Source organism: Herpailurus yagouaroundi, unplaced genomic scaffold (genome assembly GCF_014898765.1).
Source record: "Herpailurus yagouaroundi ecotype Mexico unplaced genomic scaffold, PumYag 140, whole genome shotgun sequence".
Classification (NCBI taxonomy): Eukaryota; Metazoa; Chordata; class Mammalia; order Carnivora; family Felidae; genus Herpailurus; species Herpailurus yagouaroundi.
The window spans coordinates 36,734,821-36,748,559 of NW_024412395.1; the positions used below are offsets into that span (position 1 = coordinate 36,734,821).

Here is a 13,739-nt window from a genome sequence, read left to right on the forward strand (position 1 = left end):
GCAACAGCTTGAGTTGCTCATTTTACCGTTGTTTATTAGAAATCCTGTTTTCCCAGATCATGGTTTCATTTAGTGTTAGCTGATTTTTCAGCTTTAGATTCCATGTGAAAACTATCAAAATACTTGGCCAGTACACTCAAACATAATGTGTTTATTCATTAAAAAAATGAAGGTGAGGGGAACCTGGGTGGCTCAGTCGGTTGAGCATCCGACATCAGCACAGGTCATAATCTTGCAGTTCATGGATTTGAGCCCTGTGTCGGGCTCTGTGCTGACAGCTCAGAGCCTGGAGACTGCTTTGGATTCTGTGTCTTCCTGTCTCTCTGCTCCTCCCCTGCTCACACTCTGTCTTTCTCTTAAAAATAAATAAACATTAAAAAATGTTTTAATGAATTTTAAAGAATATGTGAGTGTGCTCATTGTTTTAAGTGCCTTGGCAAAAGACATGCTTCATTGAACTTATTTTCTTACGAAGTCAAAAGGTAGATAACTAAGAGGTAGCCAACATTCATAGTAAGAAAATACTGATATCATTCACAAAGGTAAAGATCTACATAGAAATTGACCATTATTTTTCATCTTTCATTAATTAAAACAAAAAAGGAAACATCCAACTTGCAATGCTTTAACCACAATTTGTGTGCTTTTATTGTCGTAACATGGAGACCCAATAAAAATCTAAGAATATTTTATCTATTTGCCTCAGTAATGGCACAATATTTCACTTTCTAAAATGCTGAGGGAGCTGGAACAAGAGAAACAGAGAAACCTCAGTCTTTGCTGAAGTTTCCAAATTTTTATGGCAAAAGGTTAATTAATTCATGGGCTGTGTTGTAACAGCCTGCAGGTAATTTTCATCAGCATAGCTGTAATGTGAACTTTCTTTGTACTTGTAATCTATTACTTGAAGACGTGATCATTTTTCTCACATTCGTACAAACAGATAAATCATTCTAAGGTGTTGAAGACACATTTTTTTTTTCCTACTTGATTAACGGAATTCTGAATAGCTACAGTGATTAAAATGGGGTTGAAATTTTAGTTTTCTTAGCAGAATGCTTCATTTAAAATGTCAGCTATGACAGAACTTTCTAGTGACTATAATTGGCTAGTTAGTCATCATTTAGAAATACAATCATGCATCTGCATACATAGAGAACCAACTTGAACTTATGACTTAAGCTTAGTTGTACCACATTTAAAGTAAAGTTTATAATGGTTATATGTATTATTCTACTGTCACCTCTGGGCTTTGGTATTTTCATTTGGATATTAAGTGGAGTTTGCAAAATACTTGGTATTTGTGAAATTATGAGTACGGAATAATAGCACACATAATCTTGAACATTTAGTCTTCTTTAATCAGTAAGCTGTCCTTGACATTTCAGTAGTCCTATTATGTCACTTTTCAGTAATATCTCAATTATATGTGCAACAATAGGGTAATCAAATTGTTACACTAGAGGTCATAAATAGGGAGCTTATGTGTCAGACATGCTTTGTAGATGTGTTTTTTTGGCGTACATAGTTTTTTACATTAAAAAAAAATACCAATGTTTTAAAAATGAGATGTTCGAAGTAAATATATGAATTTTTAGCTATTCTTGAAAAGTCAGAAGATCTTGCTACAATGGTCCTGTATTCTTACTTGGCACCATCCAGTGGAGTTAAGTAGAAGCTACCCTTTAGAAATGGCCTGAAAGGTTAGCCCAGTGCCCCACCTCTATTTTTTGTGTGTTCCTGACTCAGAGGCTGAGGATCAGTGTCCATTTGTCATCATTCTTATACTTAAGGAAATGTTTTGGTACCTGCGTCCCAGTCAAAAGTCAGAGAAATATGCTTATTGCAACTATAAATCTTTTAAATTTGTGACCTTGGGGTGCCTGGGGGGCTCAGTCAGTTAAGTGTTTGACTTTGGCTCAGGTCATGATCTCACCGTTCATGAGTTTGAGCCCTGCATCGGTCTCTCTGCTGAGTCCATTCCAAATCCTCTGTCCCCTTCTCTCTCTGCCCCTCCGCTGCTCATGCTCCCTCCCTCTCTCTAAATAAATAAATAAACCTAAAAAATAAATAAAAATAAATAAACAAATTTGTGACCTTGACTTCCAAGCTACTGCCTAAGAAATATCTGAGTTTGAAACTCACTAAACATGTTAGCATCTGCATTACCTGATGGAATAGGCAACCTGTAGCAAAAGTTATCTGGTAGTGCAGATAATCTCCCAAATGATTTCATTTGTTTGGGGGTGCATGCCTTTTTCCAGTACATGTAATTTTCGACTTGATATGCTTCAGGCTATTAAAATGAGTTAGGTTACATATGCAAATGCACATGCCGTCACACTGTTGAGCACTGTGCTAGGTTCTGTATATACAACGATGAATCTGGCTGATTCTGCCCTGATGTGGCCCACTGGCACTGGCCATGTGTATGCTAGACAAGAGAATGAGGCCAGCCTAAGTGGCCAGAGTGTTGATGCACAGGAGTTAGACTACGTCAACAGCTAGAATGCTATGTGCTTCTGGAAAAGAATCTGGCTTTAATCTTATTGATGGTTTTAGTCTCTTAATTTATGCCCTGTCGTAAATCCTCAATAAGTCCTCAATAAATAAATAATAAAGTTATAAAGATATTAGATTCTACTTTAATCTCTCATTGATTAAAATAGATTATTAATTTATTAAAAACCTACCAGTGAGGAATGCCTGAGTGGTTCAGTTAGTTAAGGGTCTGACTTTTTATTTCGGTTCAGGTCATTGTGAGTTGAAGCCCCGACTGGGCTCTGTGCTGACAGTGTGGAGCCTGCTTGAGATTCTCTCTCTCTTTCTCTCTGCCTCTCTCTCTCTCTCTCAAAAATAAATAAGTAAACATTAAAAAAAAACTACCAGTAATTTATCAAGTCTGTATAACTTTCTTTATCTTTTGTGTCTTGTCTTATGGACTCTTTTACATTTGTCCTTATTAATATTCTTAATAAGACTTCATCCTTACATGGAGTACCATGCTCAATCTCTTTCTAAAGTAAAACAAAGAGTTTTAGATTTTCTTCTAATATTTGCTATCATAATAAATCAAACATAGATATAATGATGAGTTTTATTCATTACATATTTTACTTACTTGAATATCCCTTTTTATTAACATTTGTCTGATATTATAGCTTAATTTTTCTCTCAATTGGAATCAGGAGTTTATAAAGAAGATCAAATAAATTAAACATTATTAATAATTTCTCAGATTATAATTACTGTTCCTTTACTGTGAAAAACTCATAAGATGTTCACATATATTATTTCCTGTAACCTTCTAGAATGATATCATTGAAGAAGCATTGAAGCTGGCTTTGGAAGATCTGGGTTTTATTTAAAAGCTACTCCAATAAGGAAATTACCCATTCTTTTCAATAATAAAAGGAAAATTATTCTCCCTCTCTTGTTTAACTCATGATGTACTAAAATAATAAATGAGAAATATATTTGAAAGGAGTTATTTAAAATTTATTTCTGATAATATACATCACAAACATATGCATTGCTAAAGAAATGTGACAAGTATCTGGAAGTATAGAGAAGCAGAAGTATTTTGTTATATTTCCTTCTAGAGTGTTTCTTTTCAGATATGTTTCTCCACAATTTAAAAATTGATATATTATGGGGCTCAGTCAGGTGAGTGTCAGACTTCAGCCAGGTCATCCCCTCACGGTCGTGGGTTCAAGCCTCGTGTTGGGCTAGCTGCTATCAGCATGGAGCCCATTTCAGATCCTCTGTCCATCTCTCTCTCAGCCCTTCCCCCACTCACATAGGCTCTCTGTCTCTCTGTGTCTCAAAATTAAATATTCAAAAATTGATATATTATTAGTATTTGCCCATGGCATTTTTTTTCCAAGTAAAAATTGGAGTGGCTGCTAGAATCTCAATTATTTACTTAGATTTTCCTTTATTTTTTGCAAAGACAGTTGAGAGTTATTTTACACATTATTTTTTGCCAATTATGTTTTCTGATCTATAGTTTTTGCATATACTGTGGTCTTTTTAGAATTATGCAACCGAGGAAGATGAAATTCGTTTTAATATTTTTGGTATCTTTTGCCAGTTTGAATCCCCCCAAAAAATTATCACTAACTCTAATTTATTGTTCTTCTAGTAAGTATAATTAAAAAACACTTATTTTATCCTATAAAATGTTATCCAAATATAAGACAATATTTCTTATTATTTAATAACAGCTAAGAATATATTCCTTAATTTTTATCTGTTAGATTTTCTCTATTTGATTTTCTCAGTGCAATGAAAATACATTTTTACTTTGGAGGAAAGAAACAGAGATAGATACTCGCAAATCCTGTGAGACACTTCTTTACAATAGGAGATATTAACACAAAACACAGGGAGGGGTCAAATTTATGTGAAGAACAAAGACTTTGATAGAAAAAGTTGAACTTTGGAATGTTCTAATTGTTCAACATTCCCATCTATTCGTGTTAAGTTATGATATGTGTTGGTTTTGAAAGAAAAAAAATCCACCTTAGGTGGAGTATGTGAATCTATATTCATTGGAGAAAATAGCACATTTATATTATATTACCTCCTAATGGTTCAGAAGATAATTTACCACACTTCCCTTGTGGTCTGTTGAGATGAAATGAAAGAGCATTAATTGAAACATTTAAAACATCTTGCCCCATTGTTTATTTTGACCCGTCCTAAACATAAATGAAAGAAAAAGGAAAGATAAAAAAAATTACACCAATTATTGTAATTGGAAGCTTGGGGTTTTATCAGGTTGTGAAGATTATGAAAAAGGATTAAGAAAAAAGGGAAAAAAATAACTATTCCCTTCCTGGCATATAGGTCTTTAAGCACAAGTTAAAGTATTTGATTCCAATACTTGTTGGTAAATGGATCTTTGGCAGCAAAATGAGCCATTTGCCCATATCAAGCAGAATTTTCTTTTTTTATTCTTATCCTTTAAAAATAGCTTTGTTTGTGTTCCATAGGCTGTACAGGATGGAACATGCTTCCTTGTGCAGAGTCTAAACCAGCATGAGTGCTTAAATAGTCTCTTCTCTACCAAAAGCTGCATCTTCTTACCCAAATACATGTTCAAATGAGTACCTCAGCGTGCAATATTTCACTAAACCCCATTTCATTTCTCTGTAAAAACCTTTAAATAAATTCAGCATCTGGTTATTCATCACTAATAAAATAATAGTTATGCTACTGCTTCCTTTCTATCTTTTCTGCTTTCTATTTTGGGGATAGTAGAATAAAGAATGAAGGAGGGAAACTCAGTTTCTAAACCTGCAAAATGGTGGGGCGCCTGGGTGGCGCAGTCGGTTAAGCGTCCGACTTCAGCCAGGTCACGATCTCACGGTCTGTGAGTTCGAGCCCCGCGTCGGGCTCTGGGCTGATGGCTCAGAGCCTGGAGCCTGTTTCCGATTCTGTGTCTCCCTTTCTCTCTGCCCCTCCCCCGTTCATGCTCTGTCTCTCTCTGTCCCAAAAATAAATAAACGTTGAAAAAAAAAAATTTAAAAATAAACCTGCAAAATGGTTAACCAAATTATATTTTATGATTAAAAAAATTGAGATTATGTGACTATTTCAGCTATTTATGCTTCACATTTGTGTAAATAATAAAATATGTGTGTTTATCATTTCTCTTTATTATGGCATATAGTATATGAGAAATGTTATTAACACAGAGGTTCTCACTTACAGTCTAGATATTGTGTTATTTGATCATTGTGAATAACAGCCTGATGCTGAGCTATAGTCTCCCAAATCTTTAGACTTTTTCCCCCAGACACGTTATTTATTTGCCAAGTGAGACTAATAGAGTCCTAATATGTTAAAGGGAAAAATTAGTGAGAAGAAATGATGTTTCAATAACTTTGAAAGAAATTGCTTTGAACAGCAGTGCTAAAATTCACAGGACAACATTGTACATAATTTTGGAGGTGAAATCAGGAAAAGTGTGTTCCTAATTATCTATGCCAAATTATGTGATGTATATTGATAAACTGAGTGATTACTAATTGGTAAAGAGCAAGAGAGATATGTAGGGAGAAGGAGAGAGGAAAGGAAAGGAACATTATTTCCTTAACTGGACCACTACCTAACTGGGGACTCTCAAACAAGTCATTTAAACACATTGCAACTAAATTTGATTGACCAAATCTGTAGGGATTTTGAAGCTCTAAAATACTACAATTCTATTAAAAATCAATTAGACTTGGAAAATAATTCTTAAAGAGCTGATTATAATCTTGCCAAACAGATGTTTTCTCTTCCTTATTAAAATTAATATTTAAATATGTAGTTCTTGTTTTGTACTGGTACTATTCTAAGAGTGTAACATGCATTGATACATACATCCTCATTTTATAGATGATTAATTGGAGCCCAGAGTTTAAGTAGTTTACCGAAGATCACACTGTGGGGTTGAGTTTTGAGCTTAATCAGTCTAGATACATAATCCAAGCTCCTAAAAACTAAACTCAGTCCCCTCTCGAGTCTCCCGTGGTCTACCTGCTTCTCACACACATAGTTATCCTAGTGTGGAATACCAGATATATCATCTTATTGGTGGAAATGCAGGCATCACAGTTGAACATTACTGAATGATCAAATGTATTGTCATAATTTCTTTAAATTTACCAACTTCTGGTGAAATACTTCTGTATTTTTCCATGTCAAATGCTTACTTTTTGGAGTCCTTTCCTATATTCTACATTGTTGCAAAACTTTGCATCTTTAATTCTAAAATACTACCAAACTCAAATCCCAAAACTTTTAGTAGATGTTACAATCCTGGAATTAGCATCTTTGTTACTCATCAGTTTAGCCGATGTGAAGAATGAATAATTTTTTTTAATTTCAAAGATAAAATTTCACATGATTTTAACTTACAAATAGATTGTATTATGGTCATGGGGATACATGCTTATTTGTTTATTTCACTTATTTAACAAATATCTATTAATAGTCCAATAATATTAAACCAATATATTAGCTATATGTATAGAGGTGATAAAATGTATACAAAAGTAAATATAATACTCAAAAAGAAGTGACACAATACCTTGAGAAAGACAGGGCTATCGAAGGAGGCAGAAGTGGGAGATTATATCCAGACTGGAGAAGGAGGGCTGTACTGAGGGCAGGCTGCATGGAATAACAGCCTTCAGCATAAGAATAGAGCACATTTGAACATACAAGAGGAGTTTAAAAAGGAAAATCCTTTTTAAGTGACAAATGGTTGTGGACACACATACCAGGGTGGGAAAGTATGAAGCATTTATCATTAACAGCTTAACACTTGGAATACAGGGAAATAGTTAAAAGGAATGGAGATATCCTTTGGACGGCACCACATCACTGATGCCAGAATAGGAGGTGGGATTTATTTCTTAAAATAGGTATTTAAATATCTGGTTGACACTTTGAGAGGCGTTTTGATTTAGAGAAATTAATCTGGCTATGGTTTGTAGAATAAATTTTGGAAGCAACAGACTCTAGAAGCAAGAAGATAACAAAAGAGACATGAGAGGACTAAACTTGGACAGTGACCATGATAGCAGAGAACAGAGATAAGAGTCAAAAATACTTCTGGGGTGGGGGGTGGAAAGAAGTATTTGGGAAATGATTAAATGAGGCACAGAAAAGAAAGTCACTCGGTATTGAAATTCTGGAAGGAAATAGAAGACAATGAAGGAGAAGCAGATATGGAATGGGTAGCATATTCTCAGTGCTATTTTATATACCCTGAGCAGAGTCAAAGGGGTTTTTTTAGAAAACATCTAGAAAGGAATTAGAAAACCACAATGCAGAAAGAAGAAACGAGAAAAGGAAACACAGATTAGGACTCTGCCTCACAAAGATGACAATAAGAGGCATAAAACAAATGAACTTATGCAGGTAAGGAATATAGGAAGAGGAAAGTTCCATTGAGAGACTCTTAGGGAGACTACATATTGGGACAAAAGAAGTCAATTATTAAGTGCACACATCTACAAAACATTATTATGATTGTATATTTCACTCATGTCATAGATACGCAACTAAGAACTGGAGACAACCAGCAAGGAAAAGGAAGAGGAAGGGAAATCAATAAGATTCATAAAATAAATAGGAAAAACCTCTCTGGAAGAATGCTGTTGGAGTCAGAGATGAAAAGCATTTCATTCAGGGAGGTTGCTGAATTATGTCCAAATGCTTCCAAAGGAAGACATTTTAAGGAAAGCCTATTCAAGTTCAGAATCAGCAGGACCCTTTTAGAAAGAGGTTACTGTAGAGATGGGAACAGAATCCAGATTCTAGTTAGAAGGTCAAGAGGAATTGAGGGAGTATGTAGAAAGCATCCTTTCAATAAGGTTACCAGTAAAGGGAATAGATAATATATGTTCCCTCATTTCAGTGAGTAGCAGGATGAAGTGAAGGGCTATTTTGGTTTAGTATAGAACTTGATTGAACAGTATTGTAAGCTCAAGGGGACGATCTAGAAATCAAAGTCATAGAACATAAATGTAATAGTCAATGAACAAGTAGCTGAAAGTGTAGTCAGAAAAGAGCCAGCTGAGGGCAAAAGAGTAAACGTTAGCTCACAATGAGGAAAGGAGATACTCTTTCCTCTGAGGCAGGAGGAAGGAAAAGCCATGAGGAGATATATACACATACTGAGGTAGAGATTGGGGGAGTGTAGATTTCATGACTGAAGAAATTTTTTATTTATGCATTGCCTTACTCGTCAGTGCTTTGAGGAGAGTCTGAGACTTAGATAAGAGTCAGTTAAAAAAAATGAGACAGGTGAACAGATTAACACAGATGAAAGGATTGTTAGGTGTTGTAGACTAAGCAGAGAGTCAATAAGTTGGACTTGTGGTATAACTAGTTGACCTCATCTTATTACTCTTTCAGTGAGTCTCTGGTTCCTAGATGAAGAAGTGAATAATACAAGGGTAGATTTACCCAGACACTGATATTTACGAAAAGAGAATTGGGTCAGATAAGGGAAGGATAGAGAATTTAGGAGGCTAAGCTATTTTTTCACTGACATGGCAAAATCCTGGAGAGAGATTGAGAGGAGGAGAAGGGAACAATTCCTGAAGCGGGTCATTACGTGAGGCGATGGAGTAGCAGAGGAACCCTAAGCAGCATTATAGGATAAAAAGTGACTGTCACACGCTTGAAATAGGGGAGTTAAAAATAGAAAGCTGTGTTTAGCAAGGCAGATTTCAGAGTTCAACATCTTGGATCTGAAGTAGATTCAAATGATTTTGAAATCCAAAATGAGGGTGTGTATGGGACGTCGTAAGTGAAGGACACTCAAGACCTTTAAACGATTATCGATAACAGCAATGATGATGACAAAGATATACCACCTAACCTTACCAACGATTTGTTATGTGCTGGGAACTGTGCTAAGTGCTTTACTTCTACTAACTCAAATCATCTTCACCTACTGACTGTGTAGGTAATATTCACAGTCATTGGGCCGATTATTTTTCCACCCAAAATGGATTGAATTGATTAATAAGGTTAGATGATATATAGATTTTTAATTTTCTAGGCACCCTAAACATTTAAAGTCCACACAGGCATATGTAAATAGTTCATTAGGGACAATACAGAGCGATTAACTTAGAACAGAACATGTTGCATAACACCATAGATATTATATAAGGCACAGTCTCTAGATTACTTGAGAGAGCTGACATTGCAAATACAAAAAAAAAAATCTTTCTAGGAGCATCTGTCTTCAGAAAATACAGGATTTTTTTTTTAGTAATTGTGATTTTATGTTTTTATTTTTGTTACTTTTTAAGCATAAGTGAAATTTGAGTCATTCTTATGGTTAAATATAGAAATTATTTTAGTCATTTATTGTACATTTCTCATATATTTATAGGAACTATGACCAACTGTAAGATGAAATTCAATGCATGTATTTAAGCTAAATGCATTAGTACTTTATTAGTAAATAGATAAGTGGGTAGGCATTCTGAACTGATCATTAAAAATGCATCACTTAACATTCTTAAGCACTTGGTTGAATTATGATAAGATAATTGCAACGAGTTTTGTTCTTTTTTTCATTAAACAGACTATGTAGCACTATTACACCTTATATAGTAATTGCCATAGAGTTCCAAAACCCCAATCAGGTGAGGGTCATGGCTACTCCATAATTACCATCTGTTTAGCTCTGTTAGTGTTTCTCATTATATCTCAGAAGGTCAGTGATTCTGTTCATGATAGGAACACAGCAAGACCAGAAGTAATAAAATAGTTCTGAGACTAGGGATGCTGTGCTAGTCCAGCTGACAGACAGTTAATTGCTTGAGTATAAAACAGTGAGAGCACTGGGAGAAATAGAGAATTTTGCAATATGGTAGATATCCAAGTACAGTATTATTTGGTGGTTTTTCAATGAACTATACTGTTCAATTAGAGGACAGGAGCATATCCTGTGACAGAAGAGGATATAATCTCCAGAGAAGGAAAACACTTGTTTTTTTTGTTTTGTTTTGTTTTGTTTTGTTTTTTAACAATCTCCATCTACTCGAATGTCCAAACCCCCTAGACCAGTGTTTCTCCTTTTTGCCAGCACATTAGAATCAGCACCGGACTTTACACACTATCAAAGGTCTGGCCCCACCCCAGGCCAATTAAATCTGAATCTGTGGAGTGTGAGTGATACCCATGCATGGAAACGTGTTTTTTAAAAGTGCTTCCAGTGCCTCTAATGTACTATGAAGGTTTAAAACTACTTTTCTACAATTAACATTAAAAAATAATCATCATCAGCATAGATAGGTCCATTTGTGAAAAACTAGAATTTTCTTTTTTAGTTTGAATCATACTGGTTATATAGGAAGACTTGTGTAGTATTAGCCATTGACTTTAATTAATCTTTTAAAAGGAATAATTAATTAATCCTTTAAAAACTGAACATCTGACTCCTTAGTTTCAGTAGAGAAATTTCAAGTGTGAGAATCAAAAAGCATTTATTCCTAGGAAAAGGTTTTAAAATCTGTGCCAAATATTCTTCTAAGCCTCTAAATAACAAATGTGATTTATGTTTATCTAGGGTCATCTGATTAACTCTATCATTTTAATTGGGTAAAAAGAAGAATAAACAATTAGCTCTTGCATTAAAAAAATATGTAACTACCATTAGATACTTAATTGCCTATAAACATTTTATAGCGTTTGATATTTTTCATATGAAATAGGCTATAGATCTTTTCATAGAGAAACCATTTCCACAGGTTTCTAGTATTCATATTAAAATGATTTATAATTAGGCAACAAAAGATCACAACTTGTAGTTTCATGACCAGTTAATCTCTTTAAGGGTAGGGCTAAGAGCCCTAACTTCTTTTCACTATGTTTTTCAGAAGGAATTTACATACCCGCCTCTTAAGTGGCTAGTGTTCCTTCCATTATTTGATCACCTATAAGAAAAACATAGACTAACCTAAATTTAGTTTTACAGAAAATGTGAACTAAAATGCTACTTAATAATTTTAAAACCTCTTACACTTTGGTTTTATGTTTCCAGTTTGAGGTTTTTGAGTACTAGTTTTTTTGTTTTTGTTTTTGTTTTTTTTAATTTAAAATGTCTCAGAACTATTTGCTACAGTCTCATGAAACTCCACACATTGTTTTCAAAAGATATTCTTTTCTTTTTGTTTTTTTTCAACTAGGACCCCTACTATGGCTGGTGGCCTATTTTCTATTGACAGAAACTACTTTGAAGAGATAGGAACTTACGATGCAGGAATGGATATCTGGGGTGGAGAGAATCTTGAAATGTCTTTTAGGGTAATTGCATTTTACTTTATTTTTTTTTTTTTTACTCTGAACACACTATGCTGTAGCATGCACATATAGACCCAGTAATTTACTGTCAAATCTTTTTTTTTGTGAAGTGATGCAAATTACTGATCAGTTGGTCATTTTAATACTTATTTTGAAGCTCTGCTAGTCTTTTTGCATGCAATATTTATTGTTAAATGGGAAATTGCAGCTATTTTTAAAGTTTTCAAAAATAATTCTTTTATTCATAGTATAAAGACTTCAGGGCTTTCAGGTTTTGAATAAAGAAGGGCTTTATTTTTTAAATAAAGCATTACCCTATAAAATCAGATTGTGTTTTTGAACTGAAACTTGGAAGTATTTATGTTACCTGAATTTACAAATGGTTCCTGTGGCTATTCTCAAATACCTTTAAGAATAACCTGTGGTCAAAAGAACTCTGGATAATTCTGCAAGTAGCATGTTGGATTTCACATTTATAGACATTATTATTTGATGAATCAGTTTGAATAATGCAAAATTACTTATTAAATGACTTCCAAACAGATGAAAATTAAGAACTAATCCTTTGTACGTATGATATTGGGAAGTGTATGAATAATTTTAAATTTCATTATATTAAATTTAAAACGGGCACATAAATGTGCCTTCATGCTAACAAATGATAAATGCTGGGATACTGTGATTTCTTCAAACCACGTATATTATTATTTTTAAATGAAATAAGTTAGTAACACTGTTTTTTTCCTTTAATAGAGTTTAACATGAAATATTCAAAACATTGTATTGATTTTGCCAAAATTGTGTAATGAAATTATTAGTATTTAGATATATTTATCTATGAAGTTCAAGAGTTATGACTTAATTTCTCATTTAGAAAATAAAGTTTGTTTTTCACTAACAAAATAGAACTATATTTGATGTTCTGTAAGAAAGGTCCATATCTGAGAATAAGAATTACTTTGAATTTATATAATATGGAATTTAGTGAATCTCAGATAATCTGGATCATTTTAGGAGCACAGAAATGGCCTTGTTATATATTTTTTGCCTATAAACCTTTCTTACAGCCAAATGTCTGAGAATACCATTAGTTAATGGATTGTTCTTGTTTCCATATTTGCTTATATACTTATAGTCAGATTAGAATTTGCTCTACAAGATTTCATACCATACTCAGGAATATATTCTTGACATCAGGCACATGATACACAACCTTTAGGGACATTTGGGGACCCAAGCTTCTTACCTGGTGTAGTTCTCAAAGTGGAGTAAATAAGAGATGGTAGTTAATAAGAGAAGAACAAAAGAAAGAAAAGGAAGGAAGGAAGGAAGAAAAGAAAGAAGGAAAGGAAGGGAAGGAAGGAAGGAAGGAAAAAAGGGAGCGTGGGTATGTAAAAACTGAAAAAGTTTTGTTCTTACCCTGAGATGTAGTGATGAGAGTATTTATTCATTCATTAACCAATGTTCCTTAGATGTTATGCTGGGATCACATAAGAAAAAAAAATCAGCATACCAATATTGCTATTATCTGTCATCATACTGCCCACCTTTTCCCCTAAGATTCTTATTCACATCTTTTCTCCTCACCCATTAAACTTGATTCTCTGCCAAGGAACTCCCCTTACTCTCATCACATAGTTCACCTACTGGATGGATACTCTTCATCTAACTAATTGAAAGATGCATTAGGGAGGAACTTGGTGGAGTATTATGAGAAACCAGGAGAACATGATCAGGAAATACAACAGAAATATAAATGTTACAAAAAGAGGGATTTGAGAATATGGTAGGCAAAGCAGATACTAGGAGGACGGAATGAATGCAACTGGTGGCCTTAAGAATGATTAGATTCCTAGAAAATGACACAGGAAGTTGGTTGTGATTGGTTGGTTGAGATTACTAAGAAATAGAATACA

The 13,739-nt window shown here is 34.0% G+C and overlaps 1 protein-coding gene across 4 annotated transcripts in view; it reads left to right on the forward strand.

Moving 5' to 3' along the window:
- Positions 1-13,739, forward strand: part of GALNT13 (polypeptide N-acetylgalactosaminyltransferase 13) — a 555,198-nt gene that overhangs the window by 331,597 nt on the left and 209,862 nt on the right. For all 4 annotated transcript variants that reach the window (XM_040475110.1, XM_040475113.1, XM_040475109.1 and 1 more), the window contains exon 8: positions 11,709-11,826. In XM_040475110.1, coding sequence (XP_040331044.1) covers positions 11,709-11,826 — 118 coding nt within the window. The remainder of the gene's footprint in view (positions 1-11,708; positions 11,827-13,739) is intronic.